The sequence below is a fragment of the Alligator mississippiensis genome, chromosome 5 (genome assembly GCF_030867095.1).
Source record: "Alligator mississippiensis isolate rAllMis1 chromosome 5, rAllMis1, whole genome shotgun sequence".
Classification (NCBI taxonomy): domain Eukaryota; kingdom Metazoa; phylum Chordata; order Crocodylia; family Alligatoridae; genus Alligator; species Alligator mississippiensis.
Genome location: NC_081828.1, coordinates 126,650,996 through 126,678,370, shown reverse-complemented (window position 1 = coordinate 126,678,370; position 27,375 = coordinate 126,650,996). Strand labels below are relative to the sequence as shown.

General features: G+C 42.7%; 1 protein-coding gene across 6 annotated transcripts in view; it reads right to left on the bottom strand.

The window, feature by feature from the left end:
• ELMO1 (engulfment and cell motility 1) overlaps positions 1–27,375 on the bottom strand; it is a 464,393-nt gene that overhangs the window by 337,852 nt on the left and 99,166 nt on the right. For all 6 annotated transcript variants that reach the window (XM_019483404.2, XM_019483406.2, XM_019483405.2 and 3 more), the window contains exons 4-5: positions 14,970–15,010; positions 12,285–12,357 (exon numbers count right to left, since the gene is read on the bottom strand). In XM_019483404.2, coding sequence (XP_019338949.1) covers positions 12,285–12,357; positions 14,970–15,010 — 114 coding nt within the window. The remainder of the gene's footprint in view (positions 1–12,284; positions 12,358–14,969; positions 15,011–27,375) is intronic.

Below are 27,375 nucleotides of genomic sequence, written 5' to 3'. Positions count from 1 at the left end.
GTGCCAGGACAAACATGGAGATGGACCAGGCAGCCCAGGGCTGACTGTTCCCATGTCTCCACATGCTACAGAGCCCTGTGCCTCAGTCAGCCACTCCCCAGCTGACTGAGGTGCAGTGTGCCTCGAGACGGGGGAGCAGGCAGCCCTAGGCCAACTACTCCCCATCTCCTTATGCCTCAGCATGGAGGCTGCACTGCAGAGCCCTGGGCTGCTGGCTACCAGCCCTGGGCTGACTGCTCTCCTGTCTTGAAGCACACTGCATCCCAGCCAGCTGCTCCACAGGAGCCTAGGAGGTTGAGAAACAGAAACTGGTTTAAGTGATCAGAAACTGGTTTAAAACTGTAACAGAACAGACATTCTGTGCACATAAACCAGTTTGAAAATGGCCGAAACCGGTTTGAGATAAACCTGGTTGAATGTAGTATCAGACTTAACTGATTTGGCTCAAACCAGTTTATGCAATGTCTGTCCCAGACGCCTTGCTGGTTTAAGTTAAATCAGAGACCCCCCCAGCATCCCTGAATGCTCTCTGGGCTGGGTGGGGCTCTCTGCTCTACAACAGGGATGGCCCCTCCCCTTTGCTCCCCTTGTTTAAGGCACTGGCCGCCTAAACCCAGTGGCAGCACCTAGATTTTAGAGACACTGAAAGACCATGGCTGGACCTGCTCTTCGGCAGAGATCCAGCGGATGTCAAAACACGCTGGCCACCCACCCAGTGGTGGCCCACAGAGACTAGCGTTTTTTTCTCTGTGAAATAAGGACGTCAAATAGTCCCCTTTGCTCCCTTGCGTGTGGGGCGTGGCCAGATGCTGGCCTGTCATGGCCCCTGAGGCAAATTCCTCCCTCCATCCCCTCCCCTCTCTGCTGGCAAACCCTGTTTGCCAGTCCCAGCTACACCTCCACGGCTTTCTTGCAGCTAGGCAAAGACAGAGTTAGTTCCTCCCTCTGTCCTTGCCTGCAGCCAAGGTGGGGATTCATTCCACAGAGCTCATGGAGCAAGGGAGAGAGACAAGACCTGCACCTATGAGCCCAGAGCTAAGACCTGCAGGACCAGACTAAGAGGTGGGAAGTGTTGGCAAAGACCTAACAATCATCACACATATGTGCTGGAGATGGAGTTAAGGGAAGTTGCAGATAGCTTCTGGCTGGAAGTTGCAGACCAAAGAATGCAGAGAGCTATATTTACATTATAAAGTGGAACCTGTAAAACCTAAACAAACATTTCTGAATGCCTGGCTCTAAGGACATTCTGCTCTCAGGTTTAGTAAGACATATGCACTGTTCTCTCTTGTCTTCCTGCTTTACATTTTAAGTTAGACTAAGCTGTATATACTGTATTTTACTGGGCTATATCTCAGTTTAGGTAAAGATTTTTTGGTAGTTTCCTGCTGTATGCTTCGCAAATCGCTGTGTTCAATACATGTTTGCTTTAGAGAAAGGACTTCTTCCCCATGCCCACTCCTCAGTCTGGCAGCAGTTTCCCCCCCCTCCCCGCCTCCCACTCCACCACCAGGCTGGTGGTTGTCATCCCTTGTGTCATGCTAGCCCCAGGCTGGTGCGCCTGGCCACGACCCCTCTGCTCCAGCAGGGAGGGGTAAGAGTTTTGGAGGGCATTTCTCTACCCTCCCCATTGGCAGTGGCTGGCAGGCATGCTCTAGCACCCCCTGGCTTCTGGTTTGAGCCATTGCAGGTATGTGCCTGCACTGCCTGATTTAACAAAGAATGTCTGTCCAGTTAATCAGTTTAAGCTGCACAGCTTAAACTAACCTGCAAAGAGTGAATCAATTCACGCTCAGGTTTTTTGAATGTCTGTCCCTAGCCTTAGGGTTCCTCACCTGCTCTTCCAGGCCAGAGAGTAGCTGCAGTATAGTATAGTTTTTCCCCTCAGTCTTCTCCTGCCCAGGGCAAGTGTTGCAAGGGAGAGAGGAGAAACAGAGGGGCTGGTCCCACTGTTCACAGGAGAGTGGAGTTGCCCTGACCTGCTGAGCTCTTTCTGCTTCTCCATCCCCTCCTATGAAACCAGTTATCTGCTTCTGCCCCAAAAGGGGAGAGAGGGTGGGAGAAAGGGAAGGAGTCTGCCAGCTACAGTTCAGTTTGTTATCTCCCATGTAAGGCTAAACTTCAGATGAGGACTGGGGCATGTCATGTCATGCTCCAGCTGAATTCTGTCATTTCCAAGGAACTTGTGAGAAATGCACCAACATAAGCTCAGCCTCAAAAAGCCTGAAATATTAGTATCTGAACAATTTTTTTTATGAATTTAACTCACTTAGACAGGTACACATTTTTTTCCCAGGTAAGGCCAAAATCCAACAAGCAAGCCAGGAGAAAAAAATCCATTATCAAGTAATCAAGTAATTTTTTTTATGGTCTTTGAAGACAGGAAGTGATTGCTGAAATGATTTCTAGGTGCCTGGGTGCAGCTCATAGACTATGGCGGTATAGATAGAAAAACCGATTAGGTAAATACATGCTGAAGTAAAATGTGTGTCAGTACAAGAAACAAACGTACAGAAGAGAGAGACCATACCACACAAGAAGTGCTATAAGAGATTTTGTTTGGTACTTTCCTGCTTGTTGACCAACCTGAGCCTACACTAAGGTTTTCAGGCCCAAAAGTTCCCAATAAGTATCAGAAGCTGTAGCCTAGACAAAGTAAAAACATTTTTAACACAGAGCTATCACATATTTCTTAGAGCAAGGTGCATTTCCTATGTTACAACTTGTATTGGTGCCATCACTAGTGGAGCTAGATGTATTGAAAATCAGTAGTCTGTAAAATCATAGTGTAGACGAGGATTTAGGGAACATTGCTTACACCTTCTGGCTGAATTTATTCAAAGCACCAGCTATAAAAACACAGCAGGCTGGCCAAAACATAAGAGAGGCTAGATATACGCCAATCAAAAATCCAATTTTGTTTATCCATTCTATATAATGACTTAAGAGCCTACAAGGAAACAGTCTGTAAACTCACAATTAAACCAAGAGGATTTTCTACATTAGCATACTGGGTACTGCATCATGCCGTTAGTTAATTTCAATTGAAACATTTATATACAGCTAATCTGCTTAGTGCTAGGGAGACTGTTCATGGGGTTTTCATTCAGGGTAACAGAATGTCATTTGAGCACAACATCTAGGCTTTGGCACTCAGAATAAGTGTCATTGTTATCTAGGCAGGATATGCCACTAATCTAGAATGTAAAATGCATTTGATATCCTTGGAAAACGAGCAATCTGTTTCTCAGATGTGCACTGGATTCATAAATATCATTAAGATGGCTGACCCACATTAGAACAGCAACTTGGTCAGTGAGGAGATGGATTTAAAAAAAAAAGCTAAAGAAGTTTAATATTCTTCTACAGCAAGAGATTCTTTAAAATGGTCACCTAAAAGTACGTAACAGTCATGTGAGAGCCAAAATAAGGAGTACTTTTTACACAATAACGTCTAGCAGGAGACCAGACAGTACATTGTTTCCCTCTATTGTACTACTATGCAACACCTAACAATCCCTATTCTCGTCATAGTGTATGTGAATACCACAACTAAAATATATAAAAAGTGACTTTGGAAGGAGCTTCATTTCACTATACTTACATTTGAGTTCAGGATATAAGAGGAATGTATGTATCATTGTATAGTGACATATCAAAACATATTTTGCTTACATATATTGTAAACATTTGGCCTTTTTATTTCATGTTATTGTCCAACAGAGATTTCTTCAGGTTTCAGACAGAATCATATGCCAAGTTCCCCTGACAGGCACAATAGTATCTTAAGTTTTCATCTTTCGCCTGCAGTTTAAAAAATAGTCATTAATATAAGGGGTCTAAATAAGAGTGCATTCGCTGTAATCAAAGGAGGAATACACAAGCAAATCAGTTAAATTTCCTTTTCAAAATTTCTCTATTACCATGCTCATTATTCTTCTGTGCCATCCCTTTAACATGTGTTCTTAGGTGTGTTTGTTTTTTAGTTGAGGTAGTGTCTAGAAGTCCCAGGAAAATTTAAAAGCGGACCCTGAAGCCTGAAACGGGATGAAGATATGTACTCAGATGTCATCAAAATAGCTAAGCTATCTAGAAAGGGTTTTGCTGGAAAGCCACTTAAAAATTTGCCAAGCCAAACAAAATGTTTACTTTGTCATATAAATGTCCCATCAATCTCTTGTATCTCTTAAATGCCTCATGATTTCACTTGCTGCAATGGGTTGGAATGGAATGCTTTCCTAGCATATTTGGGGAAAGCCACCTAAAGACTTTGGTTCTTGTGGTATAGCTCACTCAGCATTCAACTCATTTTTCAGAACTGAGCAAACATTTTTGAGCGTGGCTCATTTTATGCTCAGCTTTAAGAAATCCCAAACTTACACATTTACAAATGTATACGTTTACAGCCAATAATAACTGTTCCTTTGTTTGGTCTTTTCTTTTCACTGAACTTCTCTCCAAAATGCCAAAGCATTTTTCACCTTTAGGGATTATGAAATATATTTAATGAATATCTCCATGACTTTCTCACTGTTCACTGTCCAAATGGAACACAATGCAATGGCAATCGAACAGTATACACTGAAAATAACAGACAGGTTCTCTGGACCATCACAGGTACAACATCATTCTTACACTAACTTAGGTTTTCTAAGATTTTTTGTCGGTTTTTTTTTTTTTAAATCAATCTATGGTATTATTGCATTGGAAGTTAAGAGAGGCCCACATAAATTGCAAGTTCTTTCTCTTGGCATGTGAGCAACGCTCAGAATGAGAAGAAATGAGTGTATTACTCATTTTGTAAAGTTTTGTTTTGAGGGAGCTGTTGTGAACAGGAAGAGAAGTGTTCTACCTTACTCGTTACTGGTTAGAAACATTTGGAGGAACATTTCCTCTGAGAACCAGAATCAGTGATTTGGCCAAGGTTTCTAAAGGGGAGGGTGGGGGGAGGGTAAACTGTCTATGTGGCATTTGCCCAAAGCTGTTCAAGGACAGCTATAGTAGGATAAATTAAACAAAAACATACATAAACTTTAAATCATTGACTTACTATCCAATGGGAAGTTGACAACTATTAATTGCTCTGTAGAGGGGTAACAGTAGTATAATATACAAGTAAATTTTTAAAAAAGTTTTAGCATGTCTTTTTAAGATTACACTACATAATAAGGCAGTTATTTCAGAAAAAATACAACTTCCAACATGCACCAGAAAAGTGGGCAGGTTACTTATAGCAAGATCAATCCATATAGAAATTCTGTACTGAAATCTATTCTATTAAATACATTTTCATCATTTCATATCGTCTCCTCTCCATCTTGCTGATTCTACAATTTGGTTCAGGTAAGCCTCAGAGTCTAGGTTATTTTTACCTGCTGGCTTCTGCAGAAGAGTCTGAGCACTTATGAGATCCTCAGCCAGTTCTCCTAAGCAAATTCAAATCTTAGAGCAAAGAAATAAACAGAACTACAACAACATCCTTGTGTCCTCTCCTGGACACTAGGAGAAAAGCTCCTTTCTGCTCTGATAGCAGCCTGGCTCTATGCCTTGCAGCCAACTGTTCCCTTCACAGCTTAGTTTCTCTTCAGGGAGCTTTTAAAACCCCCAGTGAGATACTCCCTCTTTACCCAAGTCAGAGAATCAGAGAAAGTTAGGGTTGGAAGGGACCTCAGAAGGTCATCTATTCCAACCCCCTGCTCAAGGCAGGACCAGCCCTAACTATATTATTCCAGCAAAGGCTTGTCTAGCCATGTCAAACTCCCAGGATGGAGATTCCACCACCTCTCTGGGTAACCTGTTTTACTACCCCTCTAGTGAGAAAGTTTTTCCTAATATCTAACCTAAACATTCCTTGCTGCAACTTGAAACCATTGCTCCTTGTTCTGTCATCTGCCACCACTGACAACAGTCTAGCTCCACCCTGTTTCGAACCCCCCTTCAGGTAATTGAAGGCTGCTATTAAATCCCCTCTCAGTCTTCTCTTCTCCAGACTAAATTAACTTAGCTCCCTCAGCATCTACTCAGAAGTCACATGCCCCAGCCCCATCACCATTTTCACTGCCCTCCGCTGGACACTCTCCGATTTCTCCACATCCTTTCTGCAGAGGGGGGCCAAAGATTCCTGGATACAGTACTCCAGATGTGACCACATGAGTTTCCTTAACAAGGCTGATTGTTCCCTCTTTAAGGGATGGACCATTCTGCTAAGGAAAGACTTCCCCTTCCCCCAAGTAAGTTTATGGTATTGGCAGGACAGGTTTTAGGTGTGAATTGGAAAGGATTTGGAGGGTTTTATTATTTAAAGTACAGCAGTCTACAGAGATAAAAACAGTATTTGCACATACATCCAAAATAAAGGATGAGTACATTTTCAAAGCAAGTGGAAAATGCATGCTCCACACCAAATATATTAGCAGATACAACGGTAATATTCTAATAAGTGAAAATTTTCAACAGAATTTTGCCAATAAGGCAGAGTTGTCTATCAACCTAGGTAAAACTCTTAAAAGATAAAGGTCAAGGCATTTAACATGAATATTCAATATATAAGACAATTTTCCACACATTAAAGATTTACATATATACATACAAAAGTCAATTCTGTTGAAATTTTCAGTTGAATAACTGGAATCAAGGCAGTGTCTAAATAGCTCTGGCTTGAGCATATCTGCATTAATGCTGGACCAGAATGCAACAGCAAGATACACCCTGTCAAAAAGTAGAGGCAAAAATGACTGAAACTACAAAGACTGATATATATGGATGAAGTAAACATGAAGCAGAGGCTTACAAATGTATACACACCACTGCCACAACAACCTCCTCCTCCAAGATGCTAAAAAAGCTAATCAAGTGGCTAATCATCAAGAAGATGCAAGAAAACAGGAGGAATGCCACTTATTCATACTAATCCAAGTAGTAGAAATAAAAGAATGATTTTTTTTTTCCAGAAGAAAATGTATGAGGAACACAAGCAAGAATTTTAAAAGTGATTTCTCAAATAGTGGCACAGTTTGCCAAGAAGTGATGAACCTCCCCATTGCTTCCTATCATTTGAAGTACAAACTGTACCAAGCAGTTAACAGTATTCCCCAGGGAATATGCTGCAGCCAGTAACACTGAAAGGGCAAGACTAGATATCCTGGTCTAGATAACTAGGACTAAATAATTTCCATGTTGTCTCCCATTTTCAGATTTTTCTAAAAATGCATAAGTAGTCCTAGGTCAACCACTGAAACCTACTGTTACTCAGCACATTTGCATACAGCTCAACAGAAACAGTAATGAAAAAGTAAAGACTACAAAAAGGTTCATTTCTTGTTCTATCATTTGCATAGCCTCCTACATACAGAGCTTACAATGGTGTGGTGGAATTTCACCAGAGTATACAATTACAGGTTTTATTCACTGAAAAATAGGTCACAAGTAAAAGTACCTTTAAGACAGAAGGAATGCTGGTTACTATACTCATGTTCACAAAACAGAGCATTGCATTTGCAAATGGACTATGGAGCTGACTACTTGGGGGGAGGGAGCAAAAAGTTGAAAAACAAGGTATTGACGTTATTGTAAAACAATACAAATATAAAATGTTCTCAAAATAAATGGAGAGAACCCGCTGCCTACTCCCTCTTTCATGCACTGATGTTCATAAGTGAAATTTTTACAAATGAAAGCAAACCGTAGGTGGTACAAAAGAAACAGAAATGGGGCGTCTTTGCAGGTGTCAAAAATAAGCTTGATGGCAACAAAAAAAATGTGACTGACTAAAACCTGACTGCAGTCAAAAATGAATGAATGAAGTTGCATTATGTTTAAAGAAGATACAAACTCCAGAGAGAACTTTTATTTAAAAAAAAAAAAAAAAAAAAGGGTGATTTGGTTTCCTTTAGCTTATACCTGCTCCTCTCTCAAGTTCAATCAAAACAAACTTCCTCTTCACCTCCCTTTCTCTCATTCCCCCTTACCACACCCCCCCCCCCCACCACCACCACCACGGCGGGCTTCACCGCCAGGCCACAAACTTGATCATACTAGTCCAAGTGGCCACAACAGCCACAAGAACTGTTGGAAACCCAGAGGAAGGCAGTATTATATTTTCGGTGAGGTTTTTTTTTTTTTTCCCCATGGAGCCTGCCAAAAGCGCAGACCCCATTTTTTTTTCCCCACAGAGCTCATGCTTTTTTGCAGGGCCTACCCAAAATTTTGGTAGGACCCTAATCATAGCCATTCATCTCAAACATATAGTACAGAACCATGGTCTTAGGCCATGGACAGGGGGTTAAAGGAGACTGATACTCTCTGCTGGTGCTAGGGGAGCAGGCAGAAAACAGCAGCAACCTTACTAGCAAGGTGTGCTGGGGGAAGTATGCTATTCAAGTGTAAAGCAGCAGGGGAGAAGAATAGTGATTTATTCTTAGTGATCTTAGGGAGAGGCATATAAAAGTGGGGAGGAGGGCAATGATATGCCCATGCCCTGCCTCTGCCCCTCACTCCTAAACCCCTGCCCTGCCAGCCTCCCTCACTCCCGACCCACAACCCCCTGCCACCCAGCCCTGCCAGTACCCTTTACTCCCAACCCATAGCAGCCTGCCCCTGCAGCTGGCCCGGAAGAGAAGAGGAAGAACAAAAACCTAGACATTTGCTCTCATTTTTAAAAACCCACCCAGACATGAGGAAAAAGGCCAAAAAAGAGGACATGTCTGGGAAAACCCAGGCATATGGTAACTCTACTGTGGAGGGAGGACAACTTGTTTGTTTTTTTCTTTTAAAAAGGCAGCATGTCAAAATGAAGATCAAATATAAAAATATGAGTTCTCCTTATAACAACCAAAGCACCTGTGTACTTCTCACCACCCAAAAATAAAAATAATTGTAAGCCATGAACAGTCTCATATTCATGAAATAAAAAGATTCATGTTACTTCATATAGAGTTTTGTGTTTCTTTTCTTTCCAAGAACTTAAATATAGCAAGTCTTATAATAGGCATCTATAGCAGAAAGGTCATAAATTAACAAGCAACAAACTCAGCAAATATGACCTGCAAAAACGACTTCTGAACACCTATATAGGGCAGGATTCATCTTTATTTAAGGCACAAAATAATTTATATGTGCTTTAGTGCTCACCTCCCATAAGAGTCAAGAGTAAATTGTCCAGCATGAGAGTTAAAGTGATCAGTGCTTTATTCCAGCTATTCATTAGCTTCCCTGAAGAACACAGGATTAGCATGAGCCCTAGTGTTTTTTCTGCATTCTTTTGGGAAGCAATAGCACATTCCTAAGAAGAGGGTGGGCAGACCATGTTGAAGGGGCACCAGCCTCTCTTTACAGCCTTCATCTAATGGGCAGTGGTAAACAGTGAACAACATTTACTGAAGTCACAGACATCTGAGTAATACTAGAGGCATTTAATGCTGTTTTCTCTCTCATTTTTGTGACTCAGTGTCAGACACACTACATATTTCCAAGATGAAATAAACAAACTCCTCAAAATCTTCTTTCAGTACACCCAAAAGAGTACCGTTAGTCCCTTCCCTGCCTTTACATGAACTAAAAACATTTAAAAATCTCTAAACTTTCTAGTGAATGGAACAGATACCCCTCATGAATTATCTTCATGACACAATCAGCCAGGGTGAAGGTGAAGCTGAGGAGTTCTGTGTGAATAAATGTACCCCCAGCTCTGTCCACTCAGATAGTCTATGTAATTGCTCACATTTTGCTTCTTGGAAGCAATTGAATGCAAACAAGCAAGTTCAGTTGTGCCTTGTTTGCTAGAAAATGTGTGTCACAATTTACTGAGATTTGCAAAAGCATTCACATTATTTAATTCAGGAAGAGAGAAGAACAACAGCCATTCCCTAAATTAATTACTTCAACAGTTTCCTTCATGGAACCCTTTGATGCATCTATCCATTTAAATTTTTAAAGAGGAACAAAAGAAAAGGCGGGAGATCCTGCAACCAGCTGGGGGACATGGAGAAAGTTGCCTGGGGGACAAACTTTTCCATGAAAAACTGAAAGTGGTCCATTTAAAAAGTATAAGCAAATCAATCTAGTAGGCCGCCTCTCTACCATCTTGCCAAATTCAGTCTTTTTACACATTTAACTGTCAAAGTTTCTCCCACCTTCTTCCTCTTCCCCCTCCCACCCACTATTTTGAGCTGAGGAAGTAAAATGAGCTCAAGTTCTAACTGGAACACACTAAGCAGCTGGTGACCGTACAATAAGCATCTCCCCAATTCATCAGAAGTCCCAGCTGGGACAAAACCAAACTGCTATTAAGAAAACAGCTAGAAAAAAATATGCAGCTCCACCAGGACATGTTCCAGAGTCCTCTGGTGAAATCAGGGAATCTTCCTATTTATTTCAGCAAGTTTTTGATCAGGCCTTTTCTGCCCAGGTTAAGAATACCATCTTTGTAGCACCACAGCACATGCAATCTTTAGACCAAATTCATTGTTGTAATTTTAACAAGCTCAGCGGTTACACTGGAAATACATGTAGAACCTAGAAATGTTTAAATGACTATATCCTTTTCTGACTACATATTCCAGTTTTAGTAGAGCTACAATAATTAATTACTCTTTATGCTTACATAATTGTTTATTTTTGTGAATCACTTATTGCCAGGGTATCTGGGGATCTAAAACATTTGAACTAGAATAACATATACAAAGCTGGAACGGAAGTGCTGCTTGTAATAGGGAGGTGGCAAGCATTACACAGTCCTTGCACTTAGTTTCAACTAGATCAGCCACTAAGAAAAAACAGAAGTAGTGTGCTGAAGCTTTCTTTAGCCTAAAAGTACTGTATTCTTATATATTTCAATTTCCTGTAAACCTCCTCCTGATAGCATACTGACTATGTACACATGCCAGCAGCTGAAGGATTGAATGTCTGCAATGTGAATAGACTTCATAGACATCAAAGCTCTGAACAGCAGTCTTATTTTACATTTTTTAAATATTTACACCAGCAATTCTAAAAACAATCAGACAAATTTTAATCAATCAACTGACAAGTTATTGATGAGTGGCAATTCTTAATTAATAAAGAGCGTATGCTGTTGGACAACATATACATTAGTTTATACCAGGGGTTCCCAACCTTGTTTTCTGTGACCTGCTGCTGGGAGCGGACTGCGGCTGCGACGGCAGCCTGGGGCCGGAGAAGCTCCCGGTATGGGGTGCTTTTGTGTGTGGTACCACCAGCATTGTCCCCGTGACCCTTATTTGGGCGCGACCCAGGGTTGGGAACCACTAATTTATACTCTGTGTTCCCAATGAGGCTTGAAATCTTCCATGTAATCAGGCAGTACATTGTAAGGTTCAAATCATGATTTTGACTCTTACCCTTTAGCATTTAAAGTTTGCAAACTCCCGTTCCTTCCACTTCATGCATGCACATTACAAAAAGTGCTTAAAAATGGAAATGTTTTTATACAAACCATTACAAGCTGGCAAAGCTCAGAGATCACACTAAATTTAGTGTAAGATAACACTAACTTTACCCTTATCTGAACTGGCTCACGCAAGCACTAAACAATCTGTGAAGCTAAATATCCAATGAACTGCAATCTTAAGAGTCAGTTTCAATTTAGGATGATGTTATTCCCTGGACTTCGAATTTCTTACAGAAAGTACACAAAACCGTATGTCATTATTCAACAATCATCATCTCTGCTGTTTTTAAATAGAACCATTTAACAATTGCTATTTAGTTGAACCAGGGCTACAGGGTCAGTGGTAAAAATGCTACTGGAAGGAGTGAACTACAGCAGCCATATTTTGCTAGTATAGCCAAAGTGTACAGACCCCTCTACTCAGCAAAAAGGGTTGGCATGATTAGCCCCCAAGCTTAAACTGTAATCCTTATTTGGCTCTGAGCCAAATTCTGTGTCATTTTACATTTTGTACCATCCCACTGATATTAGCAGTAGTTTAGTGGCTCTAAATATGCAACAAATTTTCTGAAATTACAGCTCAGAGTCATCTCAATTAATAAAGAAGAAATCAGTGGCAGCATATTGACCAGTCCTGACAAATGGGAAATTCCACTGAAAAGCACTCAGATATTTGTATTGCAGTTCTGATGTAGAAATGTATTACAACGTTTCCATCTAGAATTCAGACAGCTAGGCAGAATGATGTAAGGCTGACTCATTCCAAACTGGCTGGTCTAGGTACTTAGAAAGAAACATATTTTCTCCTCCTCTATATATGAGCTTCAAAATTCATTTTAATAGAACATGCAGAAGTAAGGTGGATTAGTTTACCTACCTTTTCCGTAATGTAGAAATTAGAACCATCAGCATGTTGCAGTGCATAATAGTCATGGTTTGCAAGAGACCACCTTAAAATATGAAAATAATGGCATCAGAAAGAGAAAGGTAAAAGAAAGAAACTTTTGCATTATAGAAATTTACAGTTGTCAAGCAAGAGTCCACTTTACTCACATGCTTCTTACATCTACCTATAGCTTTAAATGGGTCCAGTGAACAAAGGAAAGTGAGAGAGAAAAATAAAAACAAATACCAATGCTAAATATAATATAGTTCTGTTCCTCCCTGTCTGAATAGTTGAAACCAAAAGACCTAAGCTTCACATGGGTTAGACTAAGAGAGATGCTACAAATGTAAAGACTTATTTCAAATACCAAAATTCAATATAAAACATTTTGTGGGGACAAAATTGCTGAAGTATGAAGTAGATTAAATTCTGCATGGTAGCACATTGTTTAAAATAAAAGATATTTGATCTGAATTTTTGGCTCAGTCCCATGAACATTACTATGGGCCCATCTAAACATGCAAACGCTCTGGGGTTTAGTAGAGTATACCCACCATGGGCAAGCATCTACACATGCAGGGACACAGGAGCAGATTTGCTGATCGCTCCCTCCCAGCCCCACACTAGCCCCAGCAGCTCTAGGCTCCCCCTGGATACTAGACTAGGGGCTGGCAGGGAACACGCTGCCAAGAGGCAGCTGTCTCCTGCCAGGTTCTGAGTCATTGCTCCCTACCCCCAGGAGCTGCCTACTGCCAGGTTGAGCTCTGCCACCAGAGCCCAGGCAGGGACAACATCTCCCTGTCTTGGCAGCAGGGAGCACCCAGCCCCTGCTCCATGATTGCAGGGCGGGGGATGGGAAATTCTTATCTCACAGCCATAGCTCCAGAGTCATGGGGTCCAGGCTGGAAGATTCTTATCTCACAGCCTTAACTCCACAGTTGCAGGGCCTGGGCTGGGAGATTTGCATCTCATAGCCGCAGCCCGTCCCCCTCCCAACTACAGAGCTAGGGCTGAGAGATAAGAATCTCCCAGGTCTCGCTCCCCAATTATGATCATGAAGCAGGGGCTAGGATCTCCCTGCTGTCACAGCAGAGGGACATTGTCCCCACCCAGGCACCAGTGGTAGAGCCCACCCCAGCAGTGGGTAGCTTCTAGGGGAAGGAAGCAATTTCCCGCCTCCTGCTGGCCAGCTGACCAAGAGCACATTTGCTCCTGGTTGGCTGTCTACACATTCACTACTGAACAATACATAATCAGGAGTAAATCTGCTACTTGTATTTACAGGTAGCAAATGTACTCATGATTAGAGCCAATTAACTATGCAGTAAGCACCTGCATGTGTAGACGGTGATGCTTACTGCACAGTAATTGGCTCTAAGCGAGTAAAATGTCTCATATAGAAGCATGCTAATGTGTAGTTTTCATCAGCGTGGGAGACCCACTGAAGTCATTACAATAAATGTTTCTATAATGTCAGACCCTTGTGCTGGAACCGTGACTGAAGAGAAATTTGGGTTGTTATTCTCAGTGCTAGGGACACAGTATTCAAATAATAATACAATAATTAATTTTTACTATATTTTAGCTATAGTTTAAATGACTGTAAATAAGTTTCAGCTCTGCTATAATACTGGATAAAATTCATTAAAAGAGCATTATTTTACACATATTAAACATGCTGTTTAAATATTTAAAAATGCTACAGTTTCTCCTGCTTCTTAATTGTTATACCAGCTTGGCAACATGCTTATTATGTTCAATATTTTAGTTCCATGCCACTACTACCAGGAAATAGACAATTGTACAGCAGTTACAGCAGCTAAGCTTAAAAATACATATTGCAGTCTATTCAGTGATCTCCTAAATTGTGAACTGGAACATCTGGGCAATAAATGTAGGTGCACTCTAACGTTTTAGGGTAAACTCTCTCCCTTCAACACTTAATATCACTCACTGGACACAGCTACACATACATATTAATGCAATGTAATAAACTCCAGTACTTATTGCACCAGAGTTTATTGATCCCAGGGGCGCATTTACATGTGCGCTCAGGATGGCAGTACGTTGAGCCAGGTCAGAGCAGCCCCAGGTGGCTGGGGAATCAACGGGTCACCCTGCCAGCCTAGGACTGCTCTGCCTGGCTCAACGTGCTGCAGAGGGGCTGGCTGGGGCATAAGGGTGCTTCAGCGTAGCACAGAGTTTTTTTTACTCTGCAGCAGGATAGTACTTGTATTTAAGTACTATCCTGCTGCAGAGTAAATTCATTTACTGCAGCCTAATAGAGGTACATGTGTAAACATGTGACATTTACTGCAGAGCTAATTAGTAAATATCTAAATTATCTAAATATCTAATATTAGCACAATAAATATCTTGTGTAGACATGCCTACTGATACAATACATAGGCATTTTGTTGGCTTTCTGCATAGGAATAAGTTTCCATCTTAACAGAAATAAATATAAGTCCACACCAATACACAGCTTTTCAAGCAATTGATTCAAAAGATATTACCTATTCTAAGTTTAAAGATAAAACAACTTCAAAATGTATTAAACTAATCAGCAGTGTCTATGGACATCTGAATTATCCTGCAGAAAATCTATGCCTGTTATTCATTTTAGCAATGAAAAAAAGTATAATATCCAGTTTCTAGATACAGAGCAGAACTTACCCATCACAGACTTCTTTTATTATTGCAGACAATGGCTTTTTCTGTTTAAAACAAAGGAAAATTCACTGAACTGAAACATCAAAACATTGTATTTAAATATGCATTTTAACAAAATGTATACCTCTGGTTCAATTCAATAATGCAAGTTAATAGTAATTAATTTTTAATATTTAGATTGATAACATTAAGAACTTTTATGGCATTTGGGGCACCTGACCCACACATATATTAATGCTATGTATTAGCACAATGACCTTTTTATTACAGCTGTTTAGCATTATGAGTCAAGGGAGATTTTGGTCACCTTTAACCCCGAGGTATCATATAAGCTTTTTGAGTGGAAAAAAGAATCAGGTGATTGTTGTATACGTCGCATCTCATGGTCTAACAGAGACAGAATGTTCAAATTCCAACATGAGCATTTTTCAGGAATGATGCATGGAGAAAGCTGCAACTTGTTTTTTATTTTTCAGCAGCTTTCGGTGCTTCCAGATATCAACCGTGGGTGATAACAAAATCATGTTTTGATTGTGAAATTCAGCAAAAAAACCAGAATTTATTTTGCAGTGCTCCCTTTTAAGTACACATGACACTATCCCTGAAGCACATCCATTGAAAGGTGCTAAGATTCCAATTATGTGAATTCTCCTTTATAATGAATCTGCAATGTAACCATTTGTGTGTGGTGCCATATGGACTAGATAAAGTTGGCTTTACTGTTTTGGCTCCCAAAATAGAAGGAACAGTAGTCTAGTTTAGTGATGTTGTAATACTCTGAATGCTGTTATAGACATAACGTACATCTCTAAAAGAGACACCATCAGCTGAAAGAAAATAAGCGTTTGCCACTTGCGAAGCAGTTGGTATTTGTGGGTAAAGATAAAAGGGCTTCAACTCATTTTCAAAACACTGTTGTAGCATTTCTCACCTCTTCTGTACTAAAAGTCTGCATAGACTGCAGTATCAAACCTTTGTTTCAAAAAAGGCTCTGGGTGAAATTTTCACATGAAAGTCCCACATACTATCAATGGGTCCTGAATGTCCAATTTGTGTATAGAATCATAGAAAATTAGGGTTGGAAGGGACCTCAGGAGGTCACCTAGTCCACTGTTTCTCAACCCATGGTACATGTGCCCCTTGGGGCAAGTAAGACGTGGGCAGGGGGTAGGCGGGTACTGTGTTTTGACTTTGGTCCACCCCCCACACCCTCACCAGGCAGGCTGGAGGAGTCTTTGCCTGTTTGGGCTGGAAATTCCAGCCACCGCCCCTCCCACCACATCCAGTATGTTGGGGCTTTGACTCCCTGGCATCAGTGTGCTGGGGGACAGGGAGGGAGGCCCCACGCAAGCTGCTTTCCCGGGCTGTGGTCTGTGAGGAAGAAGTAGGACTCGGCTCATGGTAGTAAAACCAGAAGTGCCAAGGTGGGACTCCCGGTTTCACTTTTTCGCGTTGATCGGCAGGTGGTACGTAAGGTACAAAAGGTTGAGAACCACTGATCTAGTCCAACCTCCTGCTCAAAGTAGGACCATCCCCAACTAGATCATCCCAGGCAGGACTTTGTCAACCCAGGTCTTAAAAACCTCCAAGGATGGAGATTCTACCACCTCTCTAGGGAACCCATTCCAGTGCTTCACCACCCTCCTAGTGAGACAGTTTTTCTTAATATCCAACCTAAACTTCCCTTGCAGCAACTTGAACCATTGCTCCTTCTTCTGTCATCGGCCACCACTGAGAACAGTCTAGCTCCATCCTGTTTGGAACCTCCCTTCAGGTAGTTGAAGGCTCCTATCAAATCTCCCTTCAAGTCTTCTCTTCTGCAGACTAAATAAGCCCAGTTCCCTCAGCCTCTCCTCAGATATCATGTGCCCTAGCCCCCTCACCATTTTTGTTGACCTCTGCTAGATTCTCTCCAACTTGTCCACATCCCTTCTGTAGTGAGGGACCCCAAAACTGGACACAGTACTCCAGGTGTGGCTTCACCAGTGCCAAATAGAGGGGAAGAATCACTTCCCTCGACCTGCAGTTAACACTCCTCCTAATGCAGCACAGTATGCTGTTAGCCCTCTTGGCAACAAGGGCACACTGTTGAGTCATATTCAGTTTATTGTCCACTGTAACTCCCAGGTCCTTTTCTGCAGAAATGCTAATTAGCCAGTTGGTCCCAAGCCTGTAGCAGTACATGGGATTCTTCTGTCCGAAGTTCAGGACTTCGCACTTGTTCTTGTTGAACCTCATGCGATTTGTTTTGACCCAATCCTCCAATTTTTCCAGGTCTCTCTGAACCCTAGCCTTACCCTCCAGCATATCTACTACTCCCTTCACCTTCGTGTCATCCACAAACTTGCCGAGGATCCAGTCATCTCATCATAGAAAGCAATCAGGTTGGTCAGAGAAGGCTTGCCATTGGTGAATCCATGCCAACTGTTCCAGCTCACTTTCTTCTCCTCCAGGTCCTTAAAAATGAATTCCTTGAGGACATGCTCCATGATTTTTCTAGGACTAAGGTGAGGCTGACTGGTCTGTAGTTCCCTAGATCCTCCTTCTTCCATTTGTTAAAGATGGGCACTATATTTGCCCTTTTCCAATTGTCTGGGACGTCCCCCTATTGCCACAAGTTTTCAAAGGTAATGGCTAGCAGCTCTACAATCACATTGGCCAACTCCCTCAGCACCCTCGGATGTACTGCATCCAGCCTCAAGGACTTGTATACTCCAGCTTTTGTAACTGAAGAAAGCTGAGGCACTTTAATCTACAGCAAAAGCTATGTTATCCAACACTTTACCATCCAGAATGCTCGACTAACCAGCATCTGTCAATACAAATCTTCCTTCCAAGGAACGGGGCAAAAGTGAAACCAGAGAGCCCACTTCTGGTGTTGCCACCACAAGCTGAGTCCCACTTCTTCCTTGTGGACCATGGCCCAGAGCAAAGCAGCCTTCATGGGGCCAAACACGGCATATTTGATTCACTGGCATATTTGATTAACCAGCATCCCTCATTTGCAATGGATTCTGGATAACAGAGCTTTTACTATATCTATATATAAAATGAAGTATATGTCTGTATGTATGTTCACTTATAACTTGAGAATGGCTGCTCCTATCTACTCTAAACCTTCCAAAATCACTGAATACCACCTGAAGAAAATTATAGGCAGGTTATTTTTCACTTGACCTTTTCTGGGGCTTCCAGTGACTATTTAATGGAGCAATGCTTTCCAGATTCATAGATTCACAGATTGTAGAGTCAGAAGGGACCACAAAGGATCATAGTGTCTGACCCCCTGCCCCTGGCAGGAAAGAGGACCGAGGTCAGATGACCCTAGCCAGGTGTCTATCAGGCCTCCCCTTGAAGACCTCCAAGTTAGGTGATAGTACCACTGCTCTTGGAAGGCAATCCAGATTCTGACCACCTTTACTGTAAACAATTTCTTCCTAATGTCTAACCTGAATCTACTCTCCACTAGTTTGCACCCATTATTCCTAGTTACTCCTAGGGGTGGCTCCAGTAAATAGCTCACCTTCAATTCCCTGTTCTCCTCCCTTGATAAACTTATAGGTGTCTACAAGGTCTGCTCTCAGACTTCTCTTGTGAAGGCTGAAGAGATCCAGATCCCTCAGCCTCCCCTCGTAGGGTCTTTCATGGAAGCCGCTAATCATGTGAGTGGCCCTCCTCTGAACCCTCTCCAGATTCTCCGTGTCCCTCTTGAAGTACGGTGCCCAAAACTGGACACAGTACTCCAACTGCGGCCTGATCAATGCTGCATAGAGGGAGAGCATCACCTCCCTCTATCTGTTGATCACACATCTGCTATGCACAACAAGGTGTGATTGGCCTTGTTGATGGCTTTGTTACACAGCTGGCTCATCTTGGAGTCAACTATGACATCAAGACCCCTCTCAGCCACTGAGGAGGTCATCCCCCAATCTATAGGCATGCAGGGGATTCCTCCTCCCTAGGTGGAGTACCTTGCATTTATTTATCTTTGTTAAATTGCATCCTATTTCGTTCTTCCCATTGATCCAACCTGTCCAGATCGGCCTGTATCTGCTCCCTGCCCTCTGGTGTGTTAACTTTGCCCCATAACTTGGTATCATCTGCAAACTTGGGAGAGGGTGCTTTCTGCACCCTCATCCAAATCATTGATGAAGATATTAAATAACATCAGTCCAAGCACTGAACCCTGAGGGACCCCACTGCCCACCTCCTTCCAGGCCGAAAACAACCCGTCCACCACCACTCTCTGGGTGTGGTCCCTAAGCCAGCTGGCCACCCACCTGACTGTGTAAGCATCCACTCCACAGCCTGCTATCTTCCCTATAAGAATAGGATGCAAAGCTGTGTCAAACACCTTCTTAAAGTCCAGGTAGATGACATCAGCCTCAGCTCCTATGTCAAGGCATTGTGTGACCTGGTCATAAAAGGCTATATGGTTTGTCAGGCAGGATCTACCTGTGACGAACCTGTGCTGGTTTCTTTTCAGCATCATTTCTCCTGCTGGGCTTTCACAAATGCGCTCTTTGATGATTTTTTCCAATATTTTCCCCAAGGATAGAGGTAAGACTGACTGGCCTAAAATTACCCAGCTCATCCTTTCTCCCCTTCTTAAAAAGGGCACCACACTGGCTCTTTTCCAATCCTCAGGGACCTGGCCGGAGCACCATGAATGCTCAAACAGCCGTGCCAGCGGCTCAGCTGTGACACTGGCCAATTCCTTCGGCATCCGTGGATGGAGGTCATCCAGGCCACTGACTTCTACCCATCCAGCCCCTCCAAGTGCTCCTTAACTAAGTCAGCACTAACCTTTGATGGTCTGGTGCCTTTTGGACATCTGTCTATGCTCAAGGTGGGGGAAGTGTCTTGGTTAGTACTTAGGAATACTGAAGCAAAGAACTCATTGAAGAGCTCCACCTTTTTCCTTGCATCAACCACCAATTCTCCCAAGTCATCCTGCAGGGGCCCTATGTTACTCTGTGCCTTCCTCTTGCTTGCTATGTATCCGTAGAAGGATTTTTTATTGCCCTTAATTGTTGTAGCCAGCCTAAGCTCCAATCCTGCCTTGGCCTGCCTAATTGATTCCCTGCAACAGCGCACCAGGGAAGTGTATTCCTCCTTGGTGGCTGCCCCCTGCTTCCACTGCCTATAAAGCTCTTTCTTTTCCCCCAGTTTTTTCTGGAGTTCCCTGTTCAGCCAAGGGGGCTTTTTATCCCCTTACCTGCTTAAGGGGATCCTTTTGTGCCCCAAGGATCACTCCCTTGAGAAACCTCCAACCCACCTGGACCCCCATTTGCTCAATGCTCTTGAGTTTTACCACCTAACTAACTAGCCTTCTAAGTTTACTAAAGTTGGCCCTTCTGAAGTCTAACACTTTAGCCTCAATGGATATTTTTCCTACCCTTTGCTGGACAGTGAACTCTACCAAGTGATGGTCACTATCTCCCAGGTTACATGGACAGTTATATGTGGCTTGCTCCACAATTGGTAGTTGAAGAGTGTAGTATATAACTGGCTACAACAGGAAACACTACAAACATTGTTTACAAAGAAGTTCTACAATGAAGATTATTCATTTGGATGTCATTTGAAATGTCACACTCCACATTAAATATTAAATGTTAAATATGTTGTATTATGTTCTTTAAAAATAAATAATATTTTTACCTAAATATGTTGTACTAAGTTCTTTGAAAATAAACAAACACCACAATTACAAAAATAATTACTTGGGCAAAGAACGGGTCCTTTCGCTAGTTATACCACTAATATTGAAGCTGTACAGATAGATTTACACTGAGTTAAATGTATTTTATATGAATTTTGAGATGACTTATTACCCATCTCATCTGGCATAAGCTACACTAATATAAGGTACAATATATATGCGCCCAGACTTGGGGTTGTACTGGTTTAACCAATTTAGTCACACAACTTTTGTGGTAGAATGCCATCTCTGTCTCTTCCCAGGCTGATGATCAATCTGACAATTTGGTTGCCCTGCTCACTGCAGAAGGCAGACATCCCTGGCCCCATCAGCTTCAGGTAACCCTGAGTTGTAAACTGAGCTGGATACATTCCTGGGGGACGGGGAAACCTGCTCCGTCTGCCTATGTGATTGGCCTCACACACCTGGGTTGGGGCTTGAACTCCCTATTGTTCTAAGCCGGGGTGGGCAATTATTTTGGGCAGAGGGCCGCTTACTAAACTTTGGCAAGCCATCAAGGGCCGCATGACAGGCAGCCCAGGGCAGATAAATATTAATTTTCTAAATGTTTTAGGGGCGCCATGGGCCGGATAGAATGGCCTGGCAGGCTTCATCTGACCCTTGGGCTGCATTTTGCCCATCCCTGTTCTAAGCAATGTCATCAAGACCAGGAGGGGGCTACAAACCCTGCCAGTCTACCCAGCAACCAGTGATGCATTTCAAATTGGTTGGCTGGCAGGCAACAACTGCTGGCCTTCACTGGATCAGGTAAATGAGGTCGTAAGGTCTATATAAGTTAAGGACTGCCCAGGAGGAGAGGCAGCAACCAAAACTCACTCTCCGTCTTGAAGCTCATGTTCAATGAACTGCTTGCTTCCAGAGGGAATCACCACCTACCTCTGGATGATACTTGTAAGTGAACTACTTGAGATCCAATTAGATATATAGCTTGCAGATCAAAGACTACCATGCCACTGTTTGCTCTAAGGTATTTCTCTGATATTGCTCTATACTGTACCCTATTCCAAACCTATTCCTTGTAACTAATAACATCCTCCTCTGTACCTAGCATGGGAGACCTATTGGGAGAGAGTCTAAATTATGCCTTGGGATCCCCTTGATTCAGCTAAGGGAGACCACCATTTGTGCTTCAGACAGAAGGAAGCACCCCAAGTTCTTGCAGTGGGTCAAGTACCCCTCAAGGACTACTAGGCCTGTGTTTCCAGCGGCCACAGGGCCAAAATCAGTCCAGACCCTGGGTGGAGGTGGTGTTACCACCAGGCTTGCGGGTGTGCTCCAGGAAAGGGGTTGGCCAGACGTGAGGCACCCCCAGGGAGGCACTCGGAGCCTGGAAGGTGGTCAAGCGCAGTAAGGCAGGTGGCTCAGCACAGGAGCACCTCCTACTGGCCCACCACAACTTTCACTATACTGCACACAGGTCATTTAGTTGTATAAATTAATTTGACATTTGATACTTAAACTATGAAATAAATATAAAGTAACAAGACTTATGCACCAGTTAGAAAGGAGTCAGTCAGGGCAGCCCTAATCAGGGCTGTTCCTAAGAGGGGTGTGAATCAGGGCAACTGCCCCAGGCCCTGCACTTTAGGGGGGCCTGCAGAGCCAGGCAGAGTGGCAGCTCGACTTACAGCCACTCGCTACCTTCCCCCCACCCCTGCTGCTGATGCTACAATGGCATCGACAGCTTTTTCAGGTCTGGGATCGGAGCGGGGGTGGGGCCTTGCATGGGCTGATTTGCCTCAGGCCCCATACCCTGCTCAGGTCACCTTTGGCCCTAATACTTAAAAACAAATGGCTTCTGCCATGCGAGTGGAAGTGTATTAGTGAAATCTGTCAGAGGAACTTAGTTAACAGTAAAATGAATAACTGGCACTCCACTTGACTACAAATATTACCCTACCCATTAGCTACCATATAGCACACTAAAACAACTTCATACTAGTAAAACAAGCATTTATAAATTAACCAATCTAAAATACAAGATAGTAAGATGCTAATAATCTACTAACACACTCTTTCTGTTAGCTGCATTGAATAATAATGAACAACACTGGACAAAAATCCTCTCCCCATTTCATACAAGTCAGATGCAATGACACCAGTACAAATGTTCACAGCTGTAAGCAAGATGTTGTAAAAATATGATGGCTGCTGCAACTCTCCCCATGAAATCACTCTAGTAGAGTTAAGTAACTCATGGCTGGAGAGAAAGCTTTGGCAGACCACATATCAAAAGTGTAATGTAAGTATTACTACAACAAGCTCTGTACACAAGACATTCCTCTAGACCAACAAAAGAGTTATTCTCTTTGAAAGTGACAGATGAGTTAGGGAATAACTTCACTGCTCTCTCTTCTTCCAAGTTCTCTCACAAGTCTGTCAAGAATTCCTTTGGCACCCTGATATTACATGCGGTAAGAAGAACCTTTATGCTCAGACCAACAATCACAGGACTGCTATTTACTGTACAGATAGTACCTTACTTGTGATAGAAAGCCAATAGAAGCTACTTCTTTTTCCCTGTCAAATTAACAGCAAAAAGGCTCTTCTGTTTTCTCCAGAGTAACTTTTGCCCAATGCATTCCAAGTGTACCAGTTTTCTAATCTAGCTGTAAAATACTGGCATGATGTCAAGGGAAAGGGAATCATTATATCTATCATTGTTTAATTATGCAACTCGAGAATCTATGTTACTGAATTTAAATACGACTACTGTGCATGTATTTCTGAAAGACAAATCCACTTTATTATTGTTTGGTTTAATGAATGATTACAAGGACACTATCCAAGATGTCAGACTTTTCTATATCAGGAACAGTATTTTTTACAGTAATTTAGTAGCATACAATTTCTGTATACTTCTAAGGATGGAAGAGCCCTGATCGAGGAAAGAGAAGCCATCAACACATGTTGGAAGAAGCATTTTGAAGACCTTCTCAAATCGAGAATCTGTTACTGACAAGAGTGCTCCCAACTCCGTCCCATAACACTCAGATACAATCTTGTAATCCAACCAACCCTTGACAAGGTGAGGAAAGCCATCAAGCAGATGAAGAATGATAATGCATCTGGAACAGATGGAATCCCTGCTGAAATCTTCAAGCAGAGGGAGAGGAGCTTATATCAGAGCTCCATGCCCTGATTTTAAGGATCTGGAATGATGAGAAAATCCCAGATGACCTCAGGGATGCCAAGGTCATGACAATCTTCAGGAAAGGAGACAGTCTGACTGTGGAAATGACAGAGGGATCACCTTCCTGTTCACAGAAACCATCATTGCGAGAACCCTCCTGAACTGTCTCTGGGAGGAGCTCTTCAGCAGGTGGACGGAATCTGTATGGGTTTAGGGCATCAAAAGGTACAACCAACAGGATCTTCACTACTCACCAGCTGCAGGAAAAATGCCAGGAACAACATAAACCTCTCTATATGGACTCCTAACACAAGCCTTCAATTCTGTCAACCGAGAAGCACAGTGAAAAATCCTTCTGAAGTACATATTCCAAGTGAAATTTATCATCATGCCTACTCCATAACAGTATGCAACTGATGATTCTTGGTAATGGATCTTTCACAGATCCCTCTGGGGTTAAGACAGGAGTTAAGCAAGGCTTTGCAATCACTCTGACACTCTTCTCAATATACCATATCGTGATGGTACATCTGACCACCAACAAATTTCCAGTCAAAGTGGAGCTAAATTACCAAATGGATGGTAAACTGCTCAATCCTTGACTGAGACAAAACCAAGCCTATCCTGAGTTCAATCATCAAGCTCCAGTACACTGATGAAGCTGTCGCGTGTTGTCACTCAGAAGCAGACCTTTAGGCAATTATCAACATCTTTACCGAGGCATACGAGAAAATGGGACTGATGCTTAACATTCAGAAGACTAAGGTCCTCCATCAACAAGCTCTTAAAGAGCAGTCCCCAGCTCTGGTAATTCAGATTTATGGTGAGACTCTGGAGAACACTGAATATTTCCCATACCTCAGATGCTCTCTCTTGCAGAAGGCTGACATTGATTAAGAAATCCAACATCACCTCAAATGTGCAAGTGCAGCCTTAGGACACCTGAGGAAACAAGTGGTTGAAGATCACAACATCAGGTCCAAAACCAAGGTCATGATTTATCAAGCAGTCATGATCCCTACCTTACTGTGTGGAGCTGAGACATGGACAACATATAGGAGATACCTCAAGTCACTGGATAAGTACCATCAATGCTGCCTGTGAAAGATCCTTCAAATTCAATGGGAAAGACAGTCTCACCAACATTGGCACTAACAAACACCATGAGCATCAAGGCAATGTTCATCCAACATAAACTTCACCAGATGTCCAACTCCAGACTCCCAAAGCAAGTTTTAGTTTCCCAACTCAGTCAAGGTATACACACTCAAGGAGAGGTCAGAGAAAGCACTTCAAGGACATCCTCAACGCCAACTTAAAAAAATGCAATATCAACATCAACTCATAGGAGAGTACCGTCCAAAACTGCCCCAAATAGAGGAAGAGTCTGCTGCAAGATCTCAGTACTTTGTGACCTCACAACAACAACAGGAGATGGAAAAGTGGGAGAATGGCAAAAACAGCATGTCGCAGACCAAATCAAGAATCTGGAGCCACCCATCCCATAAGGAAATGTGCACAAGTTGCAGCAAAATCTGTTGATCCTGGATTGGCCTTATCAACCACCTTCACATCCACAGATAAGATAATCATGGAAGACAATCATCCTCAACTGTGAGAGATTGCCAATGATCCTGATTTTCACTGATAAAAATGCATTTATTTTTTAATATACATGAGAATATAAGAGACCACCTAGCATACTTGTAAACATACTACTAATGTTAGTTCAACCTGCTTATACTATGGCCTTATTTTACAGTAACCTGCAATATTAACATGGCTTAACTGGTCAAGGTAAACCCTAGGCTATCCCAACCACCTAACCCTTCAAAAAAAAATATTGCCGTGAATATACTTTGATTTTAACTCTTCAATTAACGTGTTCAGAAACATCTTTGCTCAAGAATAGCCTACATTACTGGTTCCAATCCAAACAAGAGGTGTATGAGGAACTTGTCACATAACAGCAGCTTGGTCTACTATGTAGAAATAGAAAAGCATTTATGACTGTAACAGGGACTCAGGCAGGAGCCCTGTTACTTAAGCAAACTTGGGCAAGGTGGACCTGCGGATGAAAACTGCCAGGTGGAAGAACTTACACACCTGAAAAGGGATTGAGTGATTAGCCCACCAAAAAACCGGCATAAAAGCCGGCAGGGGGGAAAGACCCATTGTCTTTGGGCACAAGAGGACAATGAGGGGCAGCCAAAGCCTGAGACAGAGAGAGAAAAGATAAAAGACTCACCTGATGACTTCAAAGAGACATCAGGATCCCAGGATCTGAATCTGAGAAATGCCAGGCAAGCCCTGTACCTTGTAAACTTCAGCAGCTCCGGTGAGTGAAGGAAGAACCGGGGCTGGGCAGAGCAGCACGGCAGGGAAACCATAAGCAGCAATAGGGACCCTGAGACTTCGGGCTGGAAGGAGGAGCCCACGCCAGACCCTGACCCCCAGACTGATAGCGTTGCCGAGAGCAGCAGCATGGGAAACAGGGAAACGGCCAGTACTGCTCCTGATAAGCAGCGGATGCAGGAGATGAGGGAACGCGCCTTGTTAATGAGACAATCGGCACTTGAAATGTTCAGTGCTATATTGTATCTGTAAAGTGTTTGAGACGGAGTTAGCTGTCCTGCAACTCAGAAGTGCTTCGCTAATGGAGTAATTAGTGAGGATATTGTGCTGGAGCTACTTTATTTTGAGAAAATAAAATCACAGTAAGAATGTTCCATCTGGGTGGCATTTATTGATCACTAGCCTTAAGAAAATCACTGATCTCCCCCATTTTCTTTCAATCTATGTAATGGCAGGCGAGTACGGAGGAGAGACGATGCTAAGATCACCTGACACTCTCATAATGACTATGCCCACAACTAACCATAAAAGATAAGCACTGCTCCTACCAGCATTAATGTTTTCACATTCTCAACAGAGAAAGCTCCGTCTTCATTGCACAGGTAAAGGATGATCAGCTGCTGTATCTGGACATGTGGATTATCACCAGACCTGGTGTAAGTACCCACCATTGCACAGCCTTACCCACAGATACTATTTCGTCTCTACCTGTGCATTCATCTGTGAGGGTCACATCCCAGGGCTCTTTGGGCTGACATGCTCCAAGATTTTTTTTTTCCCTAGCCAGCTGTGTCAAATGCAGGAAAAACACCATGTTCCTTCAGAACTGTGGGTAGGTCACTAGTGGACTAAGAGTGCTTGAGAGATTTAGTCTGCTTCCTCGCTGAAGGACCCAAACCAAATTAAAGCAGGACTAGGATCAGTGAGCCATGAGCAATGCACTGTATCAGTCCAGGTAAGCACAAGACATCAGGACAGGGTGGTATTAAGGCCACCCATTGTGGGGCTTGAATGTCTCTACACCAATGCCAGGAGCATGGGGAACAAACAGGAGGAACTTGCACTCCTGCTTGCAAGCAACAACTTTGAGCTGGTTGGATTAACTGAAACCTGGTGGGACCCTACTCACAATTAGGCAGTAGGCATTGAGGGTTACAGGTTGTACAGGCAGGATAGAGTGGGGGAAAAAGGACGGG